The sequence below is a fragment of the Lissotriton vulgaris genome, chromosome 9, assembly GCF_964263255.1.
Source record: "Lissotriton vulgaris chromosome 9, aLisVul1.2, whole genome shotgun sequence".
NCBI classification, from domain to species: Eukaryota; Metazoa; Chordata; class Amphibia; order Caudata; family Salamandridae; genus Lissotriton; species Lissotriton vulgaris.
The window spans coordinates 900,349,902-900,375,349 of NC_141697.1; the positions used below are offsets into that span (position 1 = coordinate 900,349,902).

The 25,448-nt window shown below is 49.5% G+C and overlaps 1 protein-coding gene across 1 annotated transcript in view; it reads left to right on the top strand.

The window, feature by feature from the left end:
• The window catches only part of LOC147692465 (calpain-1 catalytic subunit-like), a 361,725-nt gene extending 337,361 nt beyond the window's left edge, over positions 1–24,364 (top strand). Inside the window, exons 20-21 of the mRNA XM_086938675.1 lie at positions 1,477–1,535; positions 23,915–24,364. Of these exons, the coding sequence (XP_086794801.1) occupies positions 1,477–1,535; positions 23,915–23,941 (86 nt within the window). The 3' untranslated portion in view covers positions 23,942–24,364. The remainder of the gene's footprint in view (positions 1–1,476; positions 1,536–23,914) is intronic.
• The last annotated feature ends 1,084 nt before the right edge of the window (positions 24,365–25,448 follow it).

The window sequence follows — 25,448 nt, forward strand, 5'->3', positions numbered from 1 at the left end:
TTCCCTAAGGCACTGAAGTAGCGTGTGATGGGCAACAGTGTCAAATGCGGCACTGAGATCTAAAAGGACTAGAGCATCCGTCTGTTCCGCATCTACATGGCTACGGATAGTTTCAGTAGATAAGAGCAGTGCCGATTCAGTGGATAAGGGGCACGGAAGCCCGATTGAGTAGGGTGAAGAAAGTTATGGTGATTAATATGAGCGGTCAGTTGGATATTTACCACCTTCTCTGCCTTTTTAGAAAAGTAAGGCAGGAGGGAAATGGGACGAAGATTATCCAGCTGACTCATACCAATGTTAGAATGCTATTTGAAAATTACTATTCTTAATGTTCGTATCTGGTCCAAAACGTGTAGCAAGGTCATACTTCGATTTTTATTAACAGCTACAGTTGCTCTTTTAATGTGGGGGGAAGAGCAGGGACTGTGATGTCAACTCAGGAACATCATGGTCACCCAGACCCCCTCTCTGGCAAAGTATGGAGATTAAAAGGAATTTGCGGATAAAAAATAAATCTGAAAATAGGAATAAATAGTTCAGCGTCATTGCATAACAATTCTAGCACAAGGAATTTGTAAGAGGGCATTTTCCCAGCCCGTTATACATGGCAGAGCTGGGAAGCCCCACGGTCAGTCCATGGAGAATGCTTGCGCTCCAAAGTAAGGGCCATATGAGGAGTTTGCTGCATGGTGATAGTAAAGTGCAATATAAACGTGCGTTGCCTGCTGGCAGTTTGGCACATGTAGGCATGTTAGTAGCTGTTGTGGTAGTTTTGGGGGGGGAGGTGTAAATATTTTTTGGGCCCCTCCCTTGTTTTTGACCTAAATAAGCAGGTCTCACAAAGGAAACACATGCATGCATTGTTAAAAGAGAAATCACAGTATTTGGTGCCACCTAGTGGGATTGCACATTAAGTGAATCACAAAGGCCTGCTGCAAATGTTAGATTAGAACAGTTACGCGGGACCCCTGGCGGAAATATCGTCACAAAGATGCGTCACGTTGTAAATAGGGTGCAACGTGGCGCATGGTTTACGCCGCCGCTGCGTCACTGAAGTGACGCGACGGCGGCGCAAATGAGGCTCAAGGGGCTTGTAAATCTGCCCCTAAATCACCCCCACAACTCAGAAAGGACTTCCCTAATTCCATCTTCTTCACATAGCACTCGTTTCAGGCCTCATCCTGGTAGACATCATCTGGGTTAATGCAAATCTACTCTGCGCTGACGCATTCCGCGCTATATCAGTTCTGGCAACGCCTACAATCAGCTTCCCAGTGCCCCCACATCTTGACTTTGGTACTCGCTATGAATTTTGTAGCACTGTGGCCTACTCCCTGCTCACTCAGCCAAGCCCCCTCAAAGATAACCAGTGGTACAGCTGAGACCAACCCAATCCGTCTTCAGTGCTCCATCAAGTCCTGATTGGAAACAACACGAAGCAAATGAACACGGCTAACACTTTTTTTTACTTTACAGGGAAATGCCGCGACCTGGACAAAAACAAAGATGGAGTGCTCCAACTGACACGCGAGGAGGTGAGAATTGCATTTTATAAACTCCCCTTTGAACCCCTCATAATTGGTCTAAACAGACAAACCCTCTGGTTTTTTTTTTCCTGAAGAAAATACAGACAGCTTCATTCATTCGCATGTGGTAAACGGAGCCTTTGTAGACGTAAAAGGAGAATGTGCCAGAAAATACTTTCTTATGGAGACCAAGGACACATGCAGACGTGGTCTATGTAGCCAATTAGACACCAGTACTCGCTGGAACACTGCCAAGGTCACATTTGTGACCGAATATTGTTGTCTGATGTCGTTTTTTTATTAACTGCCACATATCCTTCCCCCTCTGTGTGGACTAAAGGTGCCTGTATCCATCCAGCTTGCACTCTCTGCTGACGGCTCACTGGTCTTTGTCTCCCGGATTCGATGCAGTGTTTTATGAATGGTTTGTAGCGGATAGGTGGACGCTCCCATTGCCCCTGCAGGGGGTAAAATACCTACCGGTATTGAGCAGTTTGAGTTCCAGGTAGCTATGGTAAGAACGAACAGGAAGTAGATATAAAGTTTGCCAACATAAAATAGAAAATTATGTGGTTAAGGGAGGAAGATGTGCTAAATAAAAGGGCGTGAACTTATGAGGCATACTGGTAGAGTCTCACCAAAATCGTTGACGAGGTGCCAGCGTGCGGCAAGAAAAACGGAATCACATGTAATATCAATGTCAGCAAACTTAGGGCCTCATTCAGACCCTGGCAAGGGGAGGGGCCTACAGTCTGCCAGATCCGCAGAAGTCCTGGGCTTTGCCCTCTGACAGAGAACGCACTCCCCATCCCTCCACCCCAATCATATTCCTACCTCTTCTGCTTGGTCACCAGCTCACAGCCTACAGTGCAACTGACGGCGTAGCAAATTCATTGGAGGCAGAATAGTATGACGAGCAGGCACCAGATTTGGTGGCACTGCTCAGCATGCCTTTTAGTTTTCATGATAAAGGGAGGGTTTTTTTTTTAGCAGTGCGTGGGGACTATTGTAAGTTTTTCCTGTTTGGGTCACGTCCAGGCACGGAAAACGAGTGATGGTAGCCCCTTTTTTTCTGGGCGGGTCTAACGTCACTATGGCAAGGTGGTATAGTGAAGGACAGTTGCTAGGCCCGGGGTTTCCAACGGTGCAGTTAGCTGAGGATGTGCTGGGGAAAACTTGACAGGTCCCCCCCCACCTCTAAATGGAGAGGGGGTGCTGTGAGTTTTGTGGGGCTGGGACACCAGCAACGTATGGCAGTGCTGTTGTCCCCCTCAGACTCATTCTAAATGAGCCCCTTAGGATTTTCCACCCCATCCTGCTGAAAAAGACCAGCAACTTGGTATTCCAAAAAAACCTTTAATTATCACTGTAATGTTGACGGTGATCATGTGAAGTCCTCATTTTGCCTGGTCACTTCGCGTGGGAGTGCACTTATGGTAGTACAGTACCGGATGTACCTGGCGCAGTAGCTCGCCATGCCTAATAAGGATTGTAGCATGCTCACATCTTGTGGTGGGCTGGTGGTGGTGAAGGCCTTGGCTTTTCCCAGGTCTGATGTCATTCCCTTCTCTGGAACTATGTTGCCAAAGAATTACAGTACGGTCTTGTGGAATTAGCACTTCTCTGCATTAAGTGAAGTAGTGTGGCTCACTGGTTAGAGGCGGCAGACCCGAGAGCAGAGGACGGCCCGGGACCAGGGTTCGATTCCCGGCGCAGCAGGTTTCTGGACCAGGGTCAGCGGACTCGATAATTCTCTCGCCTCGGTGCCCACTCTGATCAGCGATCACACTCGGCAACTCTGGGCATTAGCTTGCCTCATCTTCACTAACGGCCCCACCAGACCGCCGGGGATGCCTGGTCTCACCCTGGAGATACCCATTAAGGGACCATCTCTCAGGGAAGCCAGGAAGGGTTTTGCAGCGGTCGAAGCGCCTTGGGACCCTCCGGGTAAGTAGTGCGCTATATAAATGCCTATACATTTACATACATACATTTACATTTACATTTACATTTACAGCCCTGCATCAACGACTAGTTGACATACTTTGTGGAGCGCCCAATCATGCACTTCCTGTGTGGCTCCAGTATGTCATCACTGGATTAGATTTTGTATTTATTTAGTGTTTTGTATAGCGCGAACGCACAAGTTTCTACTTGTGTAACGATATATCTGTAAGAGACATTAGTTAGTGATAGATTCCTTACCTTAGAATATCCCCAGGCGTCAGACTGGATCCGGAAATTTTTGAGTAGCAATACCCCTGCGCGTCGGTAGGCCTCGTCTGCGGCTACGCGTCCGTCGTCGGCGTCGTTAGTGCAGGAATTACGTCGTCGGAGTACTTAGATGCCGCCCATGCGCGCTGACGTCAGTTCTGATACACAGCTTTTCCGCGCCAGATACGCAGAGCCATGATAGAACCAACACTGGTGCCATGAAACTAGGGCCCTGAAAGGGGATGACCTTAACCCTAGTTATCGGTTCGCAGAACGGGGAGAATGGGTGGGTCGGTAAGGAATCTATCACTAACTAATGTTCTTACAGATATATCATTACACAAGTAGTAACTTGTGCATCTGAAAGAGACACGTTAGTGATAGATTCCTTACCTTAGAATAGATACCCCAGCAATACCAACCCCGGTGGTGGGTCTGCAAACCAATATCACACCAGAAAGTCCTGGAGGACGGAACGGCCAAAGAAGCCATCCCTCCGGACTTGACTGTCCAGGCAGTAGTGTCTTGCGAACGTGTGCAGCGAGGCCCACGTAGCTGCCTGTCAAATGTCCTGTAAGGGGACTCCTCGGCCCAGGGCAGTTGTTGTTGCCGTGGCACGAGTGGAATGAGCCCGCAATCCAGCAGGGGGCTCCTTTTTGGCCATGGAGTAACATGCCTGAATACACAAGATGATCCACCATGAAATGGTCCTCTTGTGTACCGCCTTTCCCTTCTTCGCGCCCACGTAACCAACAAAGAGTTGGTCATCCACCCGAAACTGGCGTGTACAATCCAAGTAATAAGAGAGGGCACGTTTTAGGTCCAGACGGTGGAGCCTTTCTTTCTCTTTCGAGGGATGCGGAGGCGGAAAGAAGGTGGGCAAGGTGATGGGCTGCCCGATGTCGAAGGCTGTGACAACCTTGGGCAGAAAGGAAGTTCGTGTACGCAACACCACCTTGTCCGGATGAACAGAGAGGAAAGGTGGAGTAGAAGAAAGAGCCTGGAGCTCACTCACTCTCCTGGCAGAGGTGATGGCAACCAGGAAAGCAGTCTTCAGGGTAAGAAGACGGAGAGGACAGTTATGGAGCGACTCGAAGGGAGCAGACATTAGATAAGTGAGTACAAGATTCAAGTCCCACTGGGGCATCACGAAGGGAACAGGAGGGAACATGTGTGTGATGCCCTACAGAAATCTATTTACAATGGGGGACTTGAATAAGGAAGGCTGATCAGGTAGCCTTAAGAAGGCGGAAAGAGCAGAAAGGTACCCCTTAAGAGTGCCCAGCGCAGAGCCCTGCTGGGCAAGGGAAAGAAGGAAGAGTAGAACTTCAGAAAGGGGTGCAGAGAGAGGGTCCACAGCCTTTGCTGTGCCCCATGCCACAAATCTGTTCCACCTGCAGGCGTATACTGACTTTGTGGAGGGATGCCTGGCTGCCAGAATGATATCACAGACTTCGGGAGGCAAGTCAAATGGCCTCAACTGCCGCCGCTCAATCTCCAAGCTTGTAGGTGGAGACTGGACAGGTCCGGGTGCAGGACCGTCCCCTGCTGCTGCAACAGAAGGTCCTCCCGAAGAGGCAGACGAATCGGGGGATCGACTGACATGCTGAGTAGCTCGGGATACCAGTATCTTCGTGCCCAGTCTGGAGCCACCAGGATAACCTGGGCCCGGTCGCACCTGATCTTCTTCAGCACTCTGAGCAGAAGTGGTATAGGCGGAAAGGCGTACAATAGACCGCAACTCCACTTGCGACGAAAAGCGTCGCCGAGCGAGTGCCGCCTCAGAAATTCCAAAGCGCAGAACTGATGGCATTGCGCGTTCTCTTCTGTGGCAAATAGATCTAACCAAGGCTCTCCCCATTGCTGAAAGAGGCCTTGCGCCATGTCAGAGTTCAGACGCCATTCGTGATCCATCATGCACTGACGGCTGAGTTTGTCCGCTCTGGCGTTCAGGGAACCTGCCAGGTGTTGAACCACCAGGGTCATGCCCTGATGTTCCAGCCACTGCCAGAGACGCAGAGCCTCCTGGCATAGGGTCCACGATCCCACCCCGCCTTGTTTGTTGCAGTACCACATGGCGGTGGTGTTGTCCGTGAACACCTGCACTACACTCCCCCGGACAGAGGGGAGGAATGCCTTCAGTGCTAGACGAATCGCCCGTAGCTCCAAAAGGTTGATATGGAGCCGGGACTCCGCCGGAGACCAGAGACGTCTGATCTCCGCCTCTCTCATGTGGCCTCCCCAGCCCTGGAGGGACACGTCCGTCACAACCACGTGCTCCGGGTGGGGTAGGGAGAGGGATCTGCCACTGACACAGTCGCGGTCTGTGAGCCACCACTGCAGTTGTCTCGCAGTGACCTCCGAGATCAAGACATAATCGGACAGGTTGCCCTGATGCTGGGCCCACTGAAACTTCAGGTCCCACTGCAGAGCCCGCATCGGCCACCTGGCGTGATGCACCAGAAGGATGCAGGAGGCCATCAGCCCCAGAAGCCGCAGCGTCAACCTGACCGAGACTCGGGATAACGGCTGAAAGATGGGAATCAGAGACTGTATATCCCGAACCCGCTGTTCGGGAGGGTAAACCCGAAACTGCGCCGAGTCGAGAACCGCTCCGATGAAGAGGAGCTTCTGAGAGGGACAAAGGTGCGACTTCGGCACATTGATGGAGAACCCCAGCAAATGCAGGAGGTCGGCCGTAATCTGGAGGTGGCTGACGACTGTCTGGGGCGAGCCCGCCTTCAACAACCAGTCGTCTAGGTAGGGGAAGACTGACACCCCTAACCTGCGCAGATGACCTGCGACCACCGCCATCACCTTTGTGAACACCCGTGGGGCGCTGGTAAGGCCGAAGGGGAGCACAGTAAACTGAAAATGCTCTTGGCCTACCGTGAACCGCAGGTAACGCCGGTGGGCCGGCAGGACGGGGATGTGGAAATAAGCGTCCTGCAAGTCCAACGCTACCAGCCAGTCTTCCAGGTCCAGGACAGCCAGGACCTGAGCCAAAGTCAGCATCTTGAACTTCTCCTTCCGGAGGAAGCCGTTGACGTTCAGCAGGTCCAAGATAGGGCATAGGCCCCCTTTGCCCTTCTTGGGTACCAGAAAGTAGTGGGAGTAACATCCACACCCTACTTCTGGCCCAGGAACACACTCAATGGCACCCTTGGCCAAGAGGGCCGTGACTTCCTCTTGCGGAAGTTGCAAGTGATCCCACGACACGCGGTGGCATTGCGGTGGCATGGATGGAGGGGTCGCCTCGAAGGGGAGGGAGTAGCCCCTTCGGACGATCTGCAGCACCCGCTTGTCCGAAGTGATAGTGCGCCAGTGGGAGAGGTGATGGCGAACCCTACCTCCCACAGGCGTCACATGGGCCTGAAAACTCGGACTAGGAAGGTTTTGAGGTGGGTGCTGTGGAGGGAGGTGTGGACTGGCCTCGCCGTTGTCCCCGACCGCCGCCACGGCGGTTTCCACGGCCGCCACCGCGCTGTTGAACATTTTGCGGCGCGTGGCTGGCAGCACGTGTGGGGGCGCCCCTTCCGTGGCCACGAAAGGAGCGAAAGGCACCCGTTTGCTGGCGTGGGGCCGTGAGGCCCAAGGACTTGGCCGTAGCCCTGGAGTCCTTAAAACGTTCCAGCGCATTGGTCTGCCTTGTCGCCGAAGAGGCGACGGCCATCGAACGGCATGTCCAGAAGTGTGGCCTGGACATCGGCCGAGAAGTTGGCGCCCCTCAACCAGGCGTGGCGTCGAACCGCCACCGTCGTTGCCATTGCCCTGCCCAGTGAGTCCATTGTATCCAGCCCACACCGGATGAAATAACGTGCTGCATCTCGGCCCTCCGCAAGGGTTTGGGCGAGTTTAGCCCGGACCTCCTCCGGGCATTGTGGCAGCACCTCCGCAACCGTGTCCCACAGAGTGTGGGTGTAGCGGCCCAAGAGACAGGCGGTATTCACAGACCCCAACCCTAAACTAACAGACGAGAACACCTTCTTCCCGAACTGTTCGTATCTCTTGGATTCCCGGTCGGGCGGGGCCGACGGGAATGCGGTCTGGGAATTGGAGGACTGGATAACCAGGCTCTCCGGGGTGGGATGGGTTAACAAAAAGCATGGGTCGACCGGGGCCGGGCGGTAGCGCCTGGCCACGTTCCTATCCACAGGCGGGCCTGTGGCGGGCTTGGACCAAGTGCCCACAAGAACGTCACATAAGGCCTAATTGAACGGCAGCAGAGGCTCGCTGGAGCTTGACTGCGGTTTGAGGACCTCAGTGAGGAGGTTAGTCCTCATGGCCGCGACGGGGAGCTCAAGGTGTAAGGCCTTGGCTGCCTTCTTCAACATTACACTATATGTAGACCCCTCCTCCGAAGCCACAGTCGGAGGGGAGGCAAATCCAGTGTCTGGCGATGTGTCAAGACCACTGGCCTCCCCAAGCTCATATGTCCAGTCCTGTTGAGACTGGCACTCTAGTGCCAGAGGGTCCTCAGACCCCTCCCAATCCTCCTCGTCACCCGTAACCTGCAAAACAGGATTAGCAGACGGGGCCTCCTCGTGGAAATAAAAATCTCCATAGGCCGTCGGAAGCGGCGCCCAGTGGCGCCGTTCCGGCGCCAGAGTCGGACCGTAGGGGACATTGGGGACGGCGTCCACAGCGGGCGCCGGGGGCAACACCCGTGGGGCCGGCGCCGGTGAGGTCGTGAGGTCGACCGGCGACGACCCGGATCCGGAAGCGGATCCAGTGAGGTCCTGCGGCGCCAGGACCGAAGTCGCCGGCGGCATCGGGCCGAAGCACCCGGCAGCATCAGGGCCGAAGCACCCGACCCGCTAGGGCCTCCGGTCTGGACCGTTGGGCCCGAAGGCGCCATGGAACCCGACTAAGGAGGGAGGGACCTCATGGCCATGAGGTACCGCTTGATCTCCTCCAGCGTCGTGCCGTGCCCAGGGACCTGAAGGTGTTGGGCAGGCGGCAAAGCTTGTGACTCCCACGGAGCCGCGTGGGCGGTGTCGCCCGAGCCCCCGGCCGCATCATGCGAGCGTCGTGGTGGGTCAGAGGAACAATGACGTCTCTCCGACCTCTCATGCCTCTTACCTGAGGACTTGGAGCCTGACGACCGGTGTCCACTCCCAGAGCTGCGATGACTCCGACCTCGCGACCTGTCCCTCGATCCCCCGTGGGACCAGGACCGGGACCTGGAGTGGTGCGGGCCGACTGCCTGAGCTCGAGCCGCTTGCGGGACCGCTCCCGCCTAGCCTTCGACGTCAGGGCCCGGCAGTCGGAGCAGGTGCTGTCGTCGTGATCGAGGCCTAGGCACTTCAGGCACCGGTGATGGGTGTTCGTGACCGACATCAGTCGGTCACAGTTCGAGCAGGGTTTGAACCCGGGCATCCCTACCGGCACCGATAGAGTCGAAGACTCTAAGAAAAAGAATGATCAAAAAGATCAAACGTTTAGTCAAAAAATGACTAGGGTAGAGCTTCTCCGGATCTGCGCTAGCTGGCGTGGAAAAAAGAAGAACTGACGTCAGCGCACGTGGGCGGGGTCTAAGTACTCCGACGACGTCATTCCGGCGCTAACGACGCCGACGACGGACGCGGAGCCGCAGACGACGGCTACTGACGCGCAGGGGTATTGCTACGCAAAAATTTCCGGATCCAGTCTGACGCCTGGGGATATTCTAAGGTAAGGAATCTATCACTAACGTGTCTCTTTCAGATATGACCTGTTAGGGTATCAGAGCGTTTACAGCAGTAACAAGTTATTTAAAAAGAATTAGCAAAAACAAGTTAGATACAAATTGGAGCATGAGAAAACAGTGACGGGAAAAACAGGCTATACACAGGGAATAGGGGTGGCGAACAGGTGAACAGTTGGGGAGGTAGCAGGAGGATGTAGGCAAGAGCAGAGGTAGACTGCAGGCACCAGCCTTTGCCCTTAAAGTGACAGTGAGGTGGAGAAGAATGCAGAGTGGTAGGCAATGTCACTGAAAAAGGAATCACGTGGTTTACATATATGAGAGCAGAGTCGGTAATCCCGGAAGAGTTCAAGTACAAGATAAAAGCAAATTGCTGGACTGCTGAAACTGTAGAAGCGCTGAGAGAGATTAGGGTAGGAATTTGCCAATTAGGAAAGTCTTCACTTCCTTTTTGAATCGTGATAGAGCAGGTATTCTTCTGATGTAAGGCGGCAGCGAGTTCCATATTCTGTGGTAGCCCCAGAGAAAGCTCTATTGTATGTTTTCTTCTTCCGGAAGAGGGTTGGTTTTGACAACAAATCCCTGGCACACCGGGAGTGCCTACCTTCTTCGGAAACCAGGATTTTCTGAGCAAGATACGCAGGAGACTTGGAGTGTACAGCTTTATGAGTGATACAGGCCAGCTTCAGTTGGATTCTGGCTTTGTACGGCAGCCAATTTAGTGCCTTCAGGTGCAGTGAAATGTGATCACATTTTTTGAGCCAGTTAGGAGTCTTGGGGCTGCGTGTAGACAGGCTTTTAGGGGAGCTGTTGAGATCTTGGGTAGGCCAGATAAGGTTGAGCATCCGTATTTGATCATCCGGTATTTAATCCTAGAGATATCTAAAGCCTTAACTGCTATTTTTAGGTGTGAAGTATCTAGGAAAGTTTGAGATTTCTCAAGTTGCTCAGGTGAAACCTGGCATATTTGGCCAGTGTGTTTATGTGGACTCATATGTTCAGGTTTTTGTCCAGTGTGATTCCTCTTGAATGTATTTGGTATTGGCAAGATGACTCGGTGGATGACATCTTGAAAGATCTCTGCTGCTGAAAAGATGCTGAAATTTAGTTGCTAATATCGAAAAAGTCCAAGGTGCACGGAGAATGTTGTGATGTACCAGCATCTTTCACCTAGTTATTTTTGGTGGTATCCTTAGTTCAGGTCGAGCTTAGAAAAAATGTTTTGCTCCATTCAATTGCATGAAATGTGCACACCGGATTTTCGTACTCGCTTAATTGCTTTATTTGGCTGACTCATGTCAACACCATCCATATATCTCCTTTTTTTGTCTTTCTGTGGAATCACTACTATTGGGGAGACCCACTGGGTGGGGGCTTTGGAGGTTTCACTGCTGTCTAGTTCTTCAAAGGTTTTGTTTCTTTCCCCACTGCTTCTTGGAGTGGAATGCAACACGTCTGTGCCTTTGTGCGACAGGGCGGACGTCCTTGTTGATGTGCAGCTGAACATGGGCACCCTTTAACTTCCCTATTCTGTTGAATAGCATGGGTAATTTTTGGATTATGTATGTAAATTAACACTCCCAGGCATAAACTACAACGGTAACACAATAGAGTGAACAAACAAACTACTAGGGTTTCAAAAAATATACATTTTTAATTCAATTAAAAAGACAATTAATAACAATCGGTGCAATGATCAAAGTTAATAAAAAAGTCCTAGACTAATACATATAGATTCACAAAATTTTTTTTTTTTAAATATAAAAATCAAAGGAGGTTAGATGGTATCCGGTCGACGCGTTTCAACATAAAATTATGTCTTCATCAGGACATTTACCATCCAATTTCTAGAGATAGATTCATGTGCTGGGTGCACACTCTTCTCTATTTTTCTAGCTGTATTGTGCTGTGTCAACAGACTCCAAACTGGGTATTTACTTAACAGTTATCTTGGAGGTATATTATTGCTTTCATTTAGGGCATTCATACCCTGAGTGTCTACGTTTCAAACGAATAATTTTAACCACTAAGAGGATTTCTTCAAACCTTCTCCCTCTGGGGTCCTTTATATCAATCAGGGGACACGACTTTAAAATGTTATGTTGATTAAAATCCGAGATTAACCCGAGCCGATTATATCCGGTAGTTAAGTTCAAAAGGTCTGATCAGCGAGGGCGTGGGATATTCTACTGCGGTACTCACAGAATCCTATTTTTTATTTTTTATTTGCGCGCTGTTCCCAGGCATGGCCGTTTACCAATCGTGGTCCAGTCTTAAGTATACGGCGGTGAGGTGCTGATACTCCTATATTCTATATATGTTAACAAGCGCTCGTCACTCCTGGATGCTTGCACGAAGGTACGAATGGTGCCGGAACCTGCTGGTCGGTCAGGTATTCAAGGAAGAGCAGGCTGCTCTTCCTTGAATACCTGACCGACCGGCAGGTTCCGGCACCATTCGTACCTTCGTGCAAGCATCCAGGAGTGACGAGCGCTTGTTAACATATATAGAATATAGGAGTATCAGCACCTCACCGCCGTATACTTAAGACTGGACCACGATTGGTAAACGGCCATGCCTGGGAACAGCGCTCAAATAAAAAATAAAAAATAAAAAATAGGATTCTGTGAGTACGGCAGTAGAATATCCCACGCCCTCGCTGATCAGACCTTTTGAACTTAACTACCGGATATAATCGGCTCGGGTTAATCTCGGATTTTAATCAACATAACATTTTAAAGTCGTGTCCCCTGATTGATATAAAGGACCCCAGGGGGAGAAGGTTTGAAGAAATCCTCTTAGTGGTTAAAATTATTCGTTTGAAACTTAGACACTCAGGGTATGAATGCCCTAAATGAAAGCAATAATATACCTCCAAGATAACTGTTAAGTAAATACCCAGTTTGGAGTCTGTTGACACAGCACAATACAGCTAGAAAAATAGAGAAGAGTGTGCACCCAGCACGTGAATCTATCTCTAGAAATTGGATGGTAAATGTCCTGATGAAGACATTATTTTATGTTGAAACGCGTCGACCGGATACCATCTAACCTCCTTTGATTTTTATATTTTTAAAAAAAATTGTTTTGTGAATCTATATGTATTAGTCTAGGACTTTTTTATTAACTTTGATCATTGCACCGATTGTTATTAATTGTCTTTTTAATTGAATTAAAAATGTATATTTTTTGAAACCCTAGTAGTTTGTTTGTTCACTCTATTGTGTTACCGTTGTAGTTTATGCCTGGGAGTGTTAATTTACATACATTGTTTACCCTGTCCCAGGATACATATCTGTACCAGGGGGTCCTTGTTGTTAACATAGTAATTTTTGGATTATCCCTCTAATGGCCTGTATGTGGTAGTTAAGATCAGACCCATCTCTGTTTCTGTGGCAAAGCTGAGGAGACACACAGCAGAACCTTTTACACGCATGGCTGTTTCGACCGCCATTGTTTGTGTCGCTTTGAGCGACACTTGCTTGTGCAATGGCTTGAATGTGGCCAGGTTACATTTGGACATCTGATTGTTTTAGGCCCAGGGACAGTGTGAATTCTCTGAATCTGTTGAAGGGCAGCACCTTGATGAAAACTCAACTGTCAATGATAAATGGTATTGAGGGGTTATTCACTCTCAGACTACTGGGCATTTGTCTACTGCTCCTGCTGACTTTATATATTGTATATCTTCTCAGACATGGTTTATTTCTGCTAATTACATGCTTGCAGCTGCTGTCAAGCACAGAATGTTGGGAGCATGAGTTGTCCTTTCTAGTACATAGATTTTGCCAGCTGTTTCTCGTCACCGGTGCGTTTCAGAGGTTTCCTTCCTGTCCACGTATACATTTTTAGCTGGGTCTCAGTTAGTGGCAGTTTGTATGGCAGTTGTGTTAGTTCTTGTGTTCCAATTACATTTACGCATGCACCACTGTCCACGATGAACTCTACTGCCTGTCCCCTATCCTCAGGTTGATTGTAGATAGCTGAGTCCCTCATTCCTCTGTGGATATCATCAAGAGGAATCCTTCTTCATCACTGTCGCTTAATGCTGGAACAGGTGACTGGCTGGATGACGAAGTGGAGAGTGGTCGTCTAAGCTTGGACTCAGTGTTCCCCACATGGTGCATTGCTGTGTCCGGTGTCCTTTGACCTGCAATGGTGTCTGCGGGTGTCTTCTGTCTTCTCTTTTGTCACATGTCAGTCAGCCTTCCCCCGCCTGTCCTGAAGTGATTCTCTTCCCGCATCCTTTGCAGGTCTGCCCAACGGCTGGGCACTTTCCTTCATGTGGGTATGACAACCCACATCTGTAGCACTTACGTTGGGTATGAACCTGTACTTGTCTTTGCTTCTCTGGTGGTTGTTTTTCATTACGTGTACCATCCCTTTGTGAGTAGATCCTGCTTCCATTGCGGGAGCTTGTCTTTCAGCTCATTCATTAGCTCTCACTGCAGCTAGCATCTTGTCCAGTGTGAGTGTTTCTCTGAGCATTCATCTTTGGAATGAGTCGGGCCGGCATCCATCAATTATCCTGAATTGCATGGCTTCCTTGTAGTTTAAATAATTGATTCTGCAGCGCGTGTTGAGGACTTCTAAATGCTCCACTAATTCATCTATTGTCACCCTCGGTTGTTGTTGTGCTTGTTGAAGGTGTACCTTTCGTAGTAAACATTGGGTGTCGGGTCAAATTTCTTGGTATGTGTGCCCTTCACTTTCTGATATGCGGTTGTGTTGTAATTAAAAAGTCCTTGAGCCAGGTATATAAAACACGCTGGATTTAATAAAGCTTAGTTCCAAGTTAAGTTTCAAGTAGATAAGTAAAAGATAACAAAGCCCAACCCGGAGCAGCCTCCCCACTGCTCAGCCTGCATCCACCAACTGCCACTCCACACATCTCCAGACTCCACGCATCCCGTGACATCACACACATCCACCATTCCAAACATCATCAAGTACACCAGCACTCACTCTGGCTGAGCAGTAGGGAAGAGACAAGTGAGTTATAACACTCCCCCTTCCTTAGGGAAACTAAAAGCAGAAATGATGCACATAAATTGAAACATCATTAAATACATTACATAAGAAGGGTTGAAAGCAATCCACACTATACATGCATAACATAGAAATGATGCAGATAAATGGAAAACACCAGAAAAGATGAAAGAAGTCCAGCATATACATGCATGAAATTTATAGAATTGACCAAATACAAAAATTATTTAACTGGTAGAGATTAACCCCACCCCCCTCCCTTAGGGGAAGGGAAAAAACCACACCACACCAAAACACACAGAGCAGTGAAACAATTGGGGCACACACCACCCCAAAACGGTGAAATGATAGTGCACTCCCCACAGTACGGGGACGATGGCCACGGAGGATGCCCAAATTGCTGAGACCTTTCGCAAGTTCTATGCAAATCTTTATGCCGGGGACCCCCCGGACGAGCAGGCGACAGAAGCGTACCTGGCCTCGGTCGACCTTCCCTCCTTAGCCCCCTCACAGGCAGAACATCTGGACAGAGATATCCGGATTGAAGAGGTGGTCTCCGCCATTGCCAAGCTTAAGCACGGTAAGGCCCCGGGCCGGACAGTTATACCTCTCTTTTCTATAAGACATTCTGCAGGTCTTTGGCCCCACTCCTTACCCATCTGTTCAATTTGTTCGTGGACCCCGGTGCCATTCCACCAGTCCTCCTGCGGGCCTCTCTTACGGTAATTCCTAAACCCGGGAAGGATCCAACACTATGTGGTTCGTACAGACCGATATCCCTTTTGAATGTAGATCTTAAGCTATATACCGGGATTCTCGCGGCCCGACTGGCCCCTCATCTGCTGGGTCTTATAGAACCAGATCAGGCGGGATTCACCCCCGGGCGGCAGACGGTGGATAACACGAAGAGGAGAGTTCATCTCATTGAGAAGGCCTCCCGGGTCCCCGGAGAGAGGATGATGTTGGCGGTAGATGCCGAAAAGGCGTTTGACCGACTGCACTGGCCCTATCTAGAAAAGGTCTTACAGAAGGTAGGCATAGGGAAGAAATTCCGCTCCATGATTTTCAATTGCTATAAATTTCCGACGGCAATGGTACGAGTGAACGGTTACAGTTCACGCAGTTTCACAATCGAAAGAGGCACTAGGCAGGGATGTCCGCTCTCGCCCCTGTTATTCGCCCTTTATATGGAGCCATTTGCCCAACGGATCCGTACCAACACAGTGGCCACGGGGGTGCGGCTTGGGGGCTTCACGCACACCATAAGCCTCTATGCGGATGACGTTATTCTGTCGCTGGACAATCCCCGGACCTCACTTCCGGCATGCATGGCAGAGATGGACGCCTTTGCCGTGGTAGCGGGCTTCAAAATGAACATGGGGAAGTCTGTAGCCTTGGACTTGTCACTAACTTCAGCTACTAGATCTTATCTGCAGGGCCTGTTCCCGATGCTTTGGTCATCGGACCTGGTGCCCTATTTAGGGATCCAACTGGCCCCCACCTTACCGGCCATGGTGGCGGCTAATTACACCACCCTGAGCACAAAGATCCGAGAGGAACTTGGACGGTGAACACGCAGCACTCTTTCATGGCTGGGCAGAATAGCTGCAGTCGAAATGACGGTCCTGCCTCAGATTCTGTATCTATTCCGGGCCTTGCCACTTCAGCTACCCACGGGGTGGATTCAACAAACGCAAACAGATCTCGCGCGATTCATCTGGCAGGGCAAAAAATCTAGAATGAAAAGGACGCTCTCCGTGCTGGCCCCGGAGGCTGGAGGCCTGGGGACACCGGACCTTCGTAAGTACTTTCAAGCGGCACAGCTGCGCTATCTGGTGGAGTGTAGTAGGTGGGAATCGGACAAACACTAGCTCTTTCAGGACCAGGCGGTGGCGGGCCGGCCCCTGCAGGAGGTGCCATTCCTGGGCCGAGCTCACCGTCCCGCGAATTTATATGCTTCCTTCGTCACCAGGGTGCCCCTAAGGGTTTGGGATGCCACTAACATAGTTCATAGTCCGTCACCACTCACACCGTTGGTCGACAACGCGGACTTCACACCGGGGCTGGAAAAAGGGGCCTTCGCCCACTGGCGGGAGGCCGGATGCAGAGCACTGTGCCATATATATGACACGGAGGGGGTCATTCCCTTCACACACTTTAGACAGGAGTACTCATTCCCGGAAACTGAAAGGCTCCGGCACATGCAGATTCACCACTGGGCGCTACATCCACAGGTACGAGAGGCAGCTGACAGACCATTGCTCCCTTATGAGAAGTGGCTCTTATCCCGCACGTCGGATGCAAAACTAATTACAGATCTCTATAAACTATGGCAACTGCCCTCTTCGCACTTCCACAATCCTGGGAGGGAGCGTTGGGAGAGGGAGCTAGGCAGGTCACTGAGCCACAAGGAATGGGAGCAGATATCATACAGGGTGAGGCATTCAGCATACCATATGGGGCTCACTGAAACATTGACCAAGGTCTCAACTTACTGGTATTATACCCCTGAACGAATACATGAAATGGACCACAATAAAGATAGCGCTTGCTGGAGGGTATGTGGGCAGGTGGGCACACTGAAGCATATTTTATGGGACTGTCCACTCTTAGAACCCTACTGGAAAGAAGTAATTGATGACATCGACTCGCATTTCGACACTGAACTGCCACGCTTCCCAGCATACATAATACTAGGGCTCCCGAACGGATTGAGATATCCCCTTAGATCACGCAGAAGCAGACAGATAGCCATTGCATTGGGCTCCGCAATACAGAATATTCTCTTACACTGGCGCACCACCACGCTTCCTTCTGTCACTGGGTGGCTCCACAGACTATGGCATGTGTTAGGAATGGAGAAAATGTCACTTACAGTGGCAGGAGATATAGAACAATTGGATGAACTTTGGCAACCGTTCCGGTCCCTGCTACTCACTGAGTTCAGGGAAATCACCTGCCCGAGATACCTACGCCTCCTGTAGCTCACGACAACTGAGGATCCGATCTCTTAATGAACATTGCACTACACCCCTACATTAAAGAATGGTCGAGGGAGATGGCAAGGGACTGGCTTACGCACTGGACGATGGTGGAGGAAGGGTGGGGGAAGGGGAAGGGGAGTTGGGGAGTTGAGGGGGGGAGGGGGACGGGGGGACTGTTATATCAATTGCAACACTGCTTATCACTATATGTCGCTGCGGTCTAGTCCTCAGCTGAGACACCATGTGAAGAACTAACGCCAGAAGTGCGGCGCTTGCCGCAGTGACAGGACATTTATTTGCTATGGATGCTTGTCTCCTTTCCTTTTGTGTTGTACCAATAAAATACTTTAAACCTAAAATAAACAGCACTGGGGCACTCACCACCGCACGAACTCGCCAACGTAGGGCACTCACCACCCTAAAATGAACTGCAATGAGGCACTAACCACCCCAAAAATTAACAGTAGTAGGGCACTCACTACTCTAAAATAAACAGCACTGGGGCACTCACCACCCCACAAACTCACCACCGTAGGGCACTCACTGTGAGAAATGGGCCTGGTATGTGATGTCCACTATTCTAGTGGGCACCCTGTATCAGTCCAAACAACCCTTATGGTGATCGTTGTAAAGTCAACCTTATAGACCAGCTATCCTAGTGGTAGCATGGACAAACCAGTCTTAGGCTAAAACTTCAGAGAGCATGTGAAGCCAGCTGTTTTACCATATGTAACCCCTTGAATACCAAATGAAAGGACACCACACAGGTTATGTATAAAATATATATATATGTATTTATTACTAACACAACCCCTCTGAACTCTTTATGAGGTCAGAGGCACAAGCACATAACAAGATACTTAATTATCATACAATAAGTTGCACAAAATACAGTTGAGCCCTAGGGGCGCTGCAAACCATATACTAAAATAGTGGTAATGTAATGTGTAATGTAATGTAATGGTACTTGTATAGCCCACGAATCACCATGAGGCATCTCGGCGCTTGTACGAATACCGCTGAGGAACCCTTCCTGGCCTTTCCCTGTGAAGTGCCCACTCCTGGGCACCCCCAAGGTGAAGCCAGGCATCCTAGCGTTGTTGGGGCCATTGCGTTGCAGAGTTGCAGAGTTGCAGAGTGGGCCCCATGATTAGACTAGGCACCGAGGCGAGAATGATCAGGTCCGGTGAAATTGAGCCCAATAGCCGCCGAGGCGGGAATTGAACCCTGGTCCCGGGCCAGACCTCTGCATCAGGGTCTGCCACTCTAACCATTGAGCCACACTTGTCCACGGTATAAAAACCACGTCACGAACAAGGAGTAGGCCTTGGGCATCGCTGAGGCTACACTGAACTACCAAAGGTTAGGAAGCAGGCGGCCCACGGGAAGCGAGTGCAGTGTCTTAACACACATGCGAGTTCCCATAGGGATACAATGGGAACGTAAGAGTTAGAAACTAGTTGATTTGGGACACTTCCGGATGAACTAGGAGAAAGCTACTGAAAACTAGGACACTTGGATAGTCAATACCCACAGGAGCACTGGAGTACTCGCGTTACCTCACCCACAGGAGCCGGGTGCATAGGTGTCAAGTTGTGTCGGGTTTCGTCGCTGAATCCTATGGAGACCTGTGAAAAGATGCTGCAGGCGACCAGGAGAGAAGTGTCCGGTTGGATCCAAGGGCGGATAGAGGATGAAGAGTACCTGAAAGCAGAGGGGGCAGAGTCTGGGTCACTAGCCAGTGACCAGGAAGGAACCAGGCGATGTCGTGAAGCAATCAGGTGATGTCGTGAAGCTTGTCTCTGCAGCCACGCAAACCAGGAGGCGTTGACGACAACAAGGAGCTGGATACTGACTGTCCCACAAAGGATCTCGCTGTTGGCGGTGTCGGCTTCCAAATTGGAGTCAACAAACCTTGACAAAGGCAACCCACGCAGGAATCGAAGTTGGCTTCTGTTGCAGACCAGCATGGTCTGGGGGGCTTCTCCTTTTCAGGGAAGCAAGGGCCAGCCTGGAGCAGCCAGGCCAGCGGTGTAAGTTTAAAGGTTCGTCGTCAAAGAGGACACTAGCCACTGGGCAAGTGACCGAACAGACGCGTCGAACACAAAAACACTAGCAGGCCCCACGCAGCACTCGTGGAGTGTGGAGGGCTGTGCGTCGGTGTAGAAGGTGCTCGGGCTGGGGCTTCTCAATCCCCAATGCGCAATTTCGAGGGTGCCTCAGAAGTTGCACAAGTAACAATGAGCAAGTTTTCCAAGATGGCCGGTCCCTCGTCTCTTGTCGCCTCCAAGGGTCTCAGCTTTGCTGTGGCTGTGAATCGGGGTCAAAAAAGTCTGGAAGTCTGGTTCTTGTTGGGCTCTGTGCTCGGGCTCCAGCGGGAGCGTCGACAAAGCAAACTGCAGATCGCTGGATGGTGCCTGTTTGCACAGGGTGATCACTCCTTGACCACAAGGGTGATTCTTGTGTCTTCTAGTTGCAATTGAATTGCGAAGGTCCAGAGTTTTGTTTCACGTTTCAGTTCAGGATAAATCTAAAGTCTCTAGACTCAGCTCCTAGCTTTATACGAATTAAAGGGGCTGGATTACCTGCTAGGTCCCTCCTATGGGTGGGACCAGGGAAGGGGGTGGTTACATCCCTTTCCCTTTGTCCAGTTTCGCGCCAGAGCTGGGGCTGGAGTGCCCCAGCAACTGGTTTCAACCGGACTATGCATGGAGCAACTTGTGTGCCCCAGGCAGTGTCTCATTTCATTCAGCCCTTGCTGCCCCAATACACTATGGCCTGTCTGGGGTGGTGGTAGCACCTCCCAAGACAGGAAACCTATTGTCCAAGCCTCCCTCGCTGAAAGGACTCCCAGCAGCAGGAGGTCAGACTTGTGTTTGTGACAGCAGCATCCATTTTGTGATGCTGAGGCTCTGGTTAAATTTAACTGGGATTAACAGGAACAGCATGTCTTCTCCCTCTAGAAGGGTGGAATGCTACCCCTGTCGCTAGAACTGACGAGGGGGTAGTATTCCAAAGCGTATGACACCTTACACGACATGTTTTGATAAAGCCAAACCAAAGTTAGCATTAACCGCGAGGATTATAATGCACTTAAGAGTATATGGTATGGCTATATCATAGAACAGCTATAAGGACATGGTTCTGAAAGCTGCAGACAGGCTCAGCTCATGCTAGAGCACCATCCCACATAAAACCAAGCACTCTGCCTTCAGGATTGTTAAGGCCTGCCATAGGAGTGACTTATAGGTGTATATGTGTCTATATATAAGGTTAGATATAGGTATACTATATCTAAAGCAAAGGGTGATTACACCACCTTGCCCCAGCTGAGTGATCAGCCAGTTGTGTAAATTAGGATGGCCAGCTAGGGGTGGCATAATACATGCTGCAGCCCCTGGTAGGCCTTGGATGCACCTATGCCCTGGGTACCTATAGTACACTGTACAGGGTCTCATAAGGTGAGCCAATATCCAATTGGAGATGTACCTAAAGTACATGAGTCCATTTTACAGTGAGAGAAGATAGCCTGGGGCCCTGATTAGCAAGATCCCAGGCCAACTAAGTCGAAAACCAGCTAAACACTAGGCAAAAAGTTGGGGTACCCATATAGTCAGATATCCACCTTCCTACACTCACCACCCCACAAACTCACCACCGTAGGGCACTCACCACCCTAAAATTAACTGCAATGAGGCACTAACTACCTCACAAATTCACAGTAGTAGGGCACTCACTACCCCAAAATAAACAGCACTGGGGCACTCACCACCCAAAAATAAACAGCAGGGGGCACTAACCACCCCAAGAACTATGAAATTACCTCAGGACAGAATACACCACACCTATGACCTCAGTGCAGTATAAATTGATACAGACCTTAAACTCACACACACAAAACGAGACATGCATTATAATGACCAGCAATATAATGAAATGAAAGTCCTGTGCTCCGGTGAGCGGTCTCTCACCCGAGGTCTCCAACCAAAGAGGAATGTCTGTCCTTAACGTGAAAGATGGTTTCGCTGAGTTGTTGACTGTAAGGAAGAAGCGTGGGCTTTGTTCCATCTTTTCTGGTGTTTACCATTTATCGGCATCATTTCTATGTTATGCATGTATATTGTGGATTGCTTCCATCCCATCCTCGTCGCCAAAAATGTTGTACTTAAAAAGTCCTTGAGCCAGGTATATAAAACACGCTGGATTTAATAAAGCTTACTTCCAAGTTAAGTTTCAAGTAGATAAGTAAAAGATAACAAAACCCAACCAGGAGCAGCCTCCCCGCTGCTCAGCCTGCATCCACCAACTGCCACTCCACACATCTCCAGACTCCAAGCATTCCGTGACATCACACACATCCAACATTCCAAACATCATCAAGTACACCAGCACTCACTCTGGCTGAGTAGTAGGGAAGAGACAAGTGAGTTATAACAGGTAGCTTGTTCCAACAGGATTTTTTTTATGTTTCATTGATACCACCACTGCAGATTTTTAAGGTATTTCATTATTGTTGCATCTTCTGGCTTCAGTGCATCAAAGAAGTCAAATTTTTCGATCCAGTCAGCCCATCTGGCACCATTGTTTTGCTATGTTGAATAGTGGTAGCGGCTTTTGGAAGGTGGCCGCATCATATTTGGTACTCCTGCCCTAATACATACTGGCCGTTTGTGTGTTAAACCTACTTTGCCTCTACTGTGGTTACTTGTTTGGGTGAGTTAAGCGTTCCACTCATGGGTGCAGATTGCTTTCTCTTACTGTTCTGTGAGCTTTCTGCCCAATCTAAAACGGCTGTTGATGAGCCTATGTATTTGAGTCTGTTTTTGGCCCAATCCAAAATAGCCGCTTGGAGGCCTCTGTGGGTGGCACTGTTTTATTCCCAATTCAAAACTTCCACCTCTACTGAGTTGTTTCTCTTTGATGTTGTTTGTTATTTTCATCTCTCACCTCCTTTGTCACTTATTATTTTTCTTGTGGGGCTTCAAAGGAGTTTGCCCGCTTGCGGAGGCGGGTCGCATTCCCTTGAGGTTGGAGGCATGCTGGTCCTCCAACCTCAAGGGAGTGCCCATCAGTCCCTTGAGTGCCCATCACTCTGAAGTGTGATGGTTACTCAGGTGCACTCAGATTCCCTGCTGGGGTGCTCTTGGCTGCTAGCTTTGTTACAGTGACGACTGCTGGGTACAGGACAGGGCTCTGGTCATCTGGGTGGGGTGGAGGGGGGGTTGCCTTACCACTTCTCTGCTGTATTTGGGGACTATGGTCCTTCGGCCAGAGTTGTGAGTCTATGGGGCTACTGCTTCTCCACCTTTGTCACCAGCTATAATATTGACAGACATAGAATGATCACTAAGACACATGCGAGTGAGGTATTGTACCTTTATTTATCTCTGCACCCTGCTCTACACAGTCTCTTCTAAAACGAACTCTTCTGCACCCCAAAAACACTGCCCTCCTTCCTCCAGTGCCCTTCCCACGGCATTTCACATCCTGCCCTTGACTCTCCAGTTTCTTCAGGTCTTAGTGCCCGACTCCACAATCACTAAAAATTAATTATATGTATTTAGCGACCTCCAGTTGTAGGAGATCCAAAAGTTACTCTGGATCTATATCTCCGTGCTGACTACCAGGGCCGGACTGGCCATAGCGGGCACCGGGCAATCCCCGGTGTGCCGCATGGTGCGGGCCGGTTTTGGGCCCCTGGGGGCCTTTTTTGCAGCATAGCTGCAAAATCGGCCCGACAAAGAGCTCGGCGGCACCTCCAACCCCCCGAGTGGGAAGTGGGGGTCCGGCCGAGCACTTTGCCAGGGCCGGTTGTGGTTCCCAGTCCGGTCCTGCTGACTACCTTACACTGGGGCGAGCACTTTATTCCAGGATAGCCACCTTTTGCCAGGGATACCTAGAATTTCACAAGTGGCCACCAGATTCCAGAGATGCTGATCTTATATGAGGACTGGCAACTGGATAACAACGCTGAAGCCATGTTTGAGCAAACAGCTTCCACATTTAGTCCAGCACTTTCCTGATCCCAATGTAGACTTTTATCAGGGATCACAGACAGGTTTCCCAGAGATTTTGCTATCGTTTCACAGAAGAGCCTATATGCATCTATGGGAGGGCCCCAGAGGTCCGATTCTTCTTGGAACCCCTACACACCACCTCCCCTTTTCCCAGTAGAGACATTTGAGCTCAGAAGTGCAGAAGGCTACTGAGTGGAAATGGTCGAGTGGACAAGAAAACTGTAAATTCTGGCTTTTCTACTGATTATGCTAGAGTATGTAACTAATTTTCTGCATTACTGGTGCTACTTCCCTATCGCATTGCCGACCTAGTCCCAGATTCAGAGCGAGGAAGAGAAATTATTATTTTGAGCTGTTCAGTAAAACATTTGTCTAAAATGTTAGCTTACGCTCAAGGTTCTCAGTTACTGTTAGAAGTTCTCAAATGTCAGAGCTTAAATATTTGGGCGCCTTCCTGTTTTGATATTAATGTTTCCCAATCTCTTTTTTATTTTCTAGTGGGTCGAGCTTTCAACCTTTGCCTGATGGGAAGAAGATATTGAGCATCAACTTTCAGGAAAAGCCCTGCAACTCCAGACATATATAAATAATTCCAATATATTAAGTGTGTAAATCGTTGAAGTGGTCTTGGGTGCCGTGGACAAGAGACCTGCTCCAATCGGGCCTGACAACATCAGGGACAACAAATGAACGTCACCCGAAGTCCGACTCCCAACGTTCAGAAATAAGCTTTTCATTTTGTACCTTTAGAACACAAACATGGAACTGGCCAAGTTACATTTCAATGGCGTTTGTCTAGAATTTAAGTGTAAAAGTAAATTTATTGCAGCTTTAAAAAACAGATCTCAGGACTTTTGAAAACTCAAATTCTTGAAGGAGAGCGAATTCTTGTTACTGGACACTCTTTACACTTACAAAGTATTAAAGCATGTTTGTAAATGTGTTAAACTAACCATTTCATTTTTATTGAGACCTGGAATCCATACACCATTTTGCATTTTTCATTGTCAAGCCTCAAAAATGCTTATGCCTGAATAATGTAAAGCAAGCTGCCAGAAGAAGTGCTTTTGGGTAAAAAAAAACATAGTTGATCACCTTAAAAGATTGTTCTTCGTTATTGGTCTCTTCTAGAGATTGATGCACTTGGAACAAATGCTTGAACACTTTTGGGAAAAACAGACATCATCGTCTGAAAACCAGAAACGACTTTGAGTTAGGTTGCACTGTGTACACAGATGTTCGGGGGTGGATGCATGCAGCAAGCAGAGCGACCTTGGTTCGCTCGTGGGGACCTGCACTACTATTCACCGGTGGCGGCCAACGGCAAATTAAAATGGTAGGGTGAATATTTAACCCACTGACAGGTACTGATAAAAAAACAGTCCTACCCTTAGGCTCAACATTAAAATTCTCAATTACCGTCTGTTTTAAACAGTGTTTATAATGTGCCACGATTGAAAGCTCTGGAGTTGAGGCTGAGGTCACCCAAGATTCTCACAGTACCTGTCAGTGAGTTAAATCAATTTCAAATAAAAAAATTGAAAACATTCTTACCCACTGCCTCATGCTCAGTGCTCCTCTTCGTCTCGACAGATGGTGGCTCAAGTACAAGCTCCCAGAGCCTCATCCAACTCCCCTCTACCAATCCAGGCACTGCTGCATGCCGAGTGCACTGGTTCGAAGCTCCTTTCAGCAATGGGGGCCTGTGCTTGCTCTCCACTCAGCTGTCTAAGACAGCTCAGGTTGGAGTATTTAAAGTTTGCTTGTCAGCTGGCCGTCGCAAACCAGCCAGCCAAAGTAACATGCATACTTTAAAGTGAAGTGCACACTGTTCCTCCCTGCTGCTGGCCCGCCCTCAGACTCGGTTGCTGCCAGCATGAAAAATCAAATGGTACAATTGATAGAGCGCGCAGGTCACCTGACTTAGATTACCATACTCACCTGGGCCCATAAACAACATATGATGAGATTTAATCAGGTAACCTGTGCACTTAATCTAATCAGTGATTTATAAATTTCATTTAGGACCTGT